This window comes from Opisthocomus hoazin, chromosome 26 (assembly GCF_030867145.1).
Source record: "Opisthocomus hoazin isolate bOpiHoa1 chromosome 26, bOpiHoa1.hap1, whole genome shotgun sequence".
Classification (NCBI taxonomy): Eukaryota; Metazoa; Chordata; class Aves; order Opisthocomiformes; family Opisthocomidae; genus Opisthocomus; species Opisthocomus hoazin.
The window spans coordinates 6,871,979-6,877,246 of record NC_134439.1 but is presented as its reverse complement, the minus strand read 5'-3'; the positions used below and the strand labels follow the sequence as shown (position 1 = coordinate 6,877,246).

The 5,268-nt window shown below is 38.0% G+C and overlaps 1 protein-coding gene across 1 annotated transcript; it reads right to left on the bottom strand.

Moving 5' to 3' along the window:
- Positions 1 to 1,456: 1,456 nt before the first annotated feature.
- On the bottom strand, positions 1,457 to 2,461 carry LOC104335059 (olfactory receptor 6B1). Its single transcript, XM_009940747.2, has one exon. The coding sequence runs from the start codon at positions 2,390 to 2,392 to the stop codon at positions 1,457 to 1,459; it is 936 nt and encodes a 311-aa protein (XP_009939049.1). The 5' UTR covers positions 2,393 to 2,461.
- Positions 2,462 to 5,268: the final 2,807 nt, after the last annotated feature.

Below are 5,268 nucleotides of genomic sequence, written 5' to 3'. Positions count from 1 at the left end.
AGAGGTCTGGAAGCTAGAACACAGTATCTATGGAAGACCTGAGGACAACTAGAATATCCTAGCGTATCTCAAATGGCACTTGATCCCTTTCACATTGTGATACACAGCATCATATATCTGATCTGTTTGCCCTAAAATGCTGTAAAGTGTGTATGGATGCGCTTTCAAGGACTGCTCCTTTGATCAATTATGAGTCAGTTTCGCAATAGTGGATTTTCTTGTCGTCCAGTATTGTGAACTACAGAGTCACAGGGTGAGGTAAACATACCCAGAAAATTATTTAATCCAGAATACTTAGTTCCTATTAAAAAAAAAAATATTAACTTTAGCTTCTGGAGTCGCCAATTTCTGTTTATCATGCTTTTGCTACTGTGTTTTGCACATGAAGGTTCATTACTATACCAGTAAGAAAGGCACTCGCACTCTAAATTATTACTTGAAATACTAATACTGTAATGAAAAACAGGATGACACAGACAGTCCTCTGCCCTTTAAGACACTGGGAACCCTGAGCTGTGCAGCATCAAGCAGATGTCTGATCAGAGAACAGTATGCTGAGCAGACCTGTCTGTGGAAACGTTACCCATTTTTGGTCACTCAAGCTATTATAGGTAACAATTGTTCCCCTCGAAAGGGAACAATTCTATCCAGAATTCCTACTAACAAACAGAAAGGATGTTCACATGAGAGGTTCTTGCTGCACTTTTGGGAAAAGTGAAAGACACACAAGTGGAGTAATCACAGGTACTAAGGGGAGCTGATTGCAGGCTATACTGGTAAATTCAACTGGCAAAGTTTATCCTGGAGCACAACACAGGTCTAAAGGCTAAGCTGTACATGCAGCAAAGCATATGCCTGGGCACACTCAAGTTAAATGTTACGTGGATCACTAATTCCTCAGTGTACAGTGGTCTTCAACTCAGGATTACTACACACTATCATACGTCAAACAAGAGGTCATGTGACAGTATGGGTACGCAAATAGTATAGATACAGCAAGAATAACATTTTCTCTATACAGTTAGACTGTGATACAATAAGGAAGTCAGCCGATTTTAGTGCTGTTAACAGCTGTTTTAGTGCTCTTTAACTGTGTCTGTAGCGATTTGGCCAACAGATTGTCAATGATATCTAACGTTCCTACATGGATCTGAAAATTATAATTCCAGGTTTCAGGATTTTCAAGAGGAAATTATCCATCGGCCAAGGTTCTAGTATGACTTATTTTATTGCTATTATTCAGAATAATTTACGGACAGATGTAGTTCAGTCATCACCCCCATGAATGGAAAGGAGATATTTCCACATACGATTTCTTCCTTACTAGACTACAGTGCAGCAAGACAGTGATGACTGAGTCAGCAATGAACAATCTGTAGTGGTCTCAGTCAATTACATTTCAAGAAGGAAACTTCTGACTACTGTCTATGTTCCTCTGTATCCTTAGCCTAGGAACTTATCGGTGTGCAGAGCAGCTAGTGTTTATGATCTTTCTCAGAATTTCTTTCACCTCCTTGTTCCTCAGACAATATATTAGAGGGTTCAGTGCTGGAGTGAATACAGCATAAAAGACAGACACTATTTTGTTGAGGTTGAATGAATGGATCCTCCTGGGCCTGGCATACATGAAGAGAGTGGCTGAGAAAAAGAGAATGACTACTGTGAAATGGGAGGTACAAGTGGAGAAGGTTTTTCTCCTTCCCTGGGCTGAAGGCATACACAAGATAGTTGACAAGATACAGCAATAAGAGAAAACAATGATCAAGAGAGGTATCAGCAGGATCACCAAGGCTAATACAAAGTCCACTGTCTGTGCAAGGGACATGTCAGAGCAGGAAAGGTTCAGGACTGGAGAGATGTCACAAAAGAAGTGGTTTATGACTTGTGGACCACAAAATGTGAGGTGTGAAATAAAAGACACCTTGACCAAGGAAACAGAAAAGCCTCCTCCCCATGAGAGAATTGACAGCTGAAAGCACAACTTGTGGGTCATGATGGCTGGGTAGCGCAGGGGATGGCACACAGCTAAATAGCGGTCATAGGCCATTACAGCCAAGAGGACACATTCAGTGCACATAAGAGAGATAAAGAAGTATAATTGGGTCATGCAGCTGGTGAATGAGATGGTCATGCTCTGTGACCAGAATCCAAACAAAAGCCTAGGCAATGTTACAGAGACATACCAAATCTCCAGGAAGGACAAGTTCCCCAGGAAATAATACATGGGCTTTTGGAGGCGTTGGTTCCTTTTCACCACAAAAATGATGATTGCATTCTCAGTGATTGTTACCATGTAGGTGACCAGAAAGACCAGGTAAAGTAAGGTCTGGACCTGCAGCCCATAGGAAAATCCCAGAAGAATAAACTCATTGACAGCAGTTTGGTTCTTCATTCCATATTAGGCGCACACAGCTGTCCCTGCGGGAGTCAAAGCAGAAGAAAAGCAAATGTAAGAGCTCCACAAAAGCAATTTTCTGTGAAGAAAATTTTTCTTTTTTTTTTTTTTTAACTCTTTCCTGCAGAAACTTTTTACAAAGTAGAACCAGCATTTCTTACAAGAAAGAAAGAAAGTGAGAGAGACACATGTCTTTGTATCCAATGACTTCTTAGGTGCTTTCAATAGCAACACTGGAAAAATGAACCAAAATTTCACAAAAAAAAAATCTCCAGAAGGCCTCTGTAATGCACACTATTTTCCTGATAGGATGAAATACGGAAGAACACAGGGACTCTGGCTGCTGACATTCACATTGCTGAAAACAGAACCACAAATATTCAGCCAGTACATAGATAAAAAAGGCTAAAAACATAGATGTAATACTAATTGAACATGCAGTTTTGAAAATGTTGGACTTTCTTCATTTCCTATTGGAAATTATCCACCTCTATTTTTCAGTGACAGCAGTGAGGTTTATCGGAAGAGACTGCTATGGAGATTGCCATTCTCTTAGCTACACATTTTAGAAGCTTATGTTTAAGCAAGAAATTTTTAGTGGATCTAAAGACTGGCTCCTCCAGTGGGCATTAAATGTCTGTCTTAAAAAGAGAAGAATAATTCCTTCTTATTTTCAGTTTGCACTTAGCTCGTATTTAGACATATGTCTAGTCATGGGTTTAACTAAAATATCTTCAAGTAGATATTGCATATTACTATTGAATGTTTTGCTCTAGATCCTTTTATAATTAATGCATGTCTGCTTAAGGCATTAATTGAGTACTGGTAGCCTAGACCGTAACATTGTCTATAGATACACGTCCTTCCAAAACACATCACATATTTGCACTCTAGAAATGCCTCTTTCTCTTCATCGACATTTTAGTGATCCTTGACTGACCTTGAAGTTGTTTTCTGTACCATAAATGATTTAAAACGGAGGAGGTGAGGTTTATTCTTACTGTTTTGAAAGGAAATGAGAGCAAATAATGAACACATAAACTTACTTCATTCCAGTCTACTTACTTTTAGAATTTAGGGCTTATTAGTATACGCATGTTTGTGTATGCATGAGAGTAAAACATGCCTGTTCAAAAGATACATTGATCTATTCAGAACAGTAACATACTTTTTAACTATTTTCTTTCATCACCTACCTGAATATGTGTGGTCCTTTGACTAATTAAGGGATGACAAATATGACTGGAGACAAGGAACAAAACTTTGGCAGTTTCTTTCTCCAAATATGAAAACAGAAGACTTTCAGGAAATGGCAAGCAAGATAGTTTTTCGATACCTTTTGTCCATCAAAAATGAAAAAAAATTGTTTCCATAGAACAAGTCCTGGGCAAGTTACATGATGCAAAGGAGATCCTGGGCAAAATATTATCCCCCATAGAGAATAGTAGCGACTGTCTGAAACTCAGTGAAGAGTAAAAATGGCACAATAGATCACCAGGCTTCTACCCTCACATCCTGTATTTACTACTTAGGTCTTCCTAATGAAGTTAATAAAAAGAACTGTACATCTCCAGTTAGAAATGTCATTTGTCAAAAAGAATAGACACCGACATTTTACACATCAGTGGGTATTTCTGTATTTACAAAACACACTGGGTATTGATGTCTTTATAAGGCACACTTTCAGAATATCAAAATCAAGGCAAGGAATAGCAAGGCAAAAAACCTCTTTTTTATTAAGAGGAAAAACATAATGGAAAGACTTGATGCGTTTTGTTATTATTCTTGACTTGCAGGTGTATTCCCTCATTATACACCTAGAAGTTTACATGATGAAAATGTATGGGATGCAATTATCAATAAGAATTGCTTTTTGAAGCATTCAGCCCTATAATTTATACCGTAACAGATATGTGATTTCCTGATTTATTCATCTGTTACTGTAAGCAAGCTTTAAGTCTTACTTACCAATTCAGGATTTCCAGGTATGCATGTGGCCTTTAAACTCTTGAAACGAGCAATGGATCAGATGTATTTTTTCTAACTTACCTGAAAGATTGTCCTTTAAAGGACTCGGTGCCTTTTTCTAGGAGAGCTTCCCTTATACAAAAAGGCCCAAGCTAATGAAGTCCTCTGCCAATTAAAGAAATGAAGGGACAGAAGAACCTTATTATCTCTAATTAACTCAAATAATTACCTCCAGATGTTAACTTATATGTATAATTATACATAGTAGAAACAGAGTCTGAAATAAGATCAGGGGAATAAAGACCATAACAGAAACTATATCTTGTACAGAAAAACAAATGTTCTTTCTCTCAAACATATTAGGAAGATAAGTCTAGGTAGGAATTGTATTTGCTGAAATGTTTGGGAATTCTGCAGCTTCATTTTGATTGAAAAGAGACATTCTGAGAATGACATCTTTTTCTTTAAAAAAAATCTCCTTCAGTTTACATATCTAAACATTAAAGATGCAGGAATTGGTTCATGTTTAAGAAACATAAACATAGACTTCTCTGTAGATGTGTCTACCATAAATACTTGGAATGCAGATTTTATTTTCTAGATAGGCATGCACTGTCATCTTAAATGTCATTGGACATGTCTAGTCACAAAAATACCTCCAGAGACGATATCATAGTACATATACTATAAATCACATGTGAGTATGATATCAATGCCATGTACAGCATAACTTGTATCCCAGAATCACAGGGATCCACAACCATCTCTTCAGGAAAATCCCGTGTCTTTGTACCGACATAAAATAGAGAGCGTGGCAGGACCTACCACGCTATCCTGCCCAACCTCTCGCCAGGACGGCCGTTTCCTGCTCCTGCAAAATGGAGAGGATGCATTAAAACCCCACT

What these genes read in the sequence shown, in the direction of transcription:
- LOC104335059 (XM_009940747.2), bottom strand. Translation starts at nt 2,392, where the DNA reads ATGAAGAACCAAACTGCTGTCAATGAGTTTATTCTTCTGGGATTTTCC.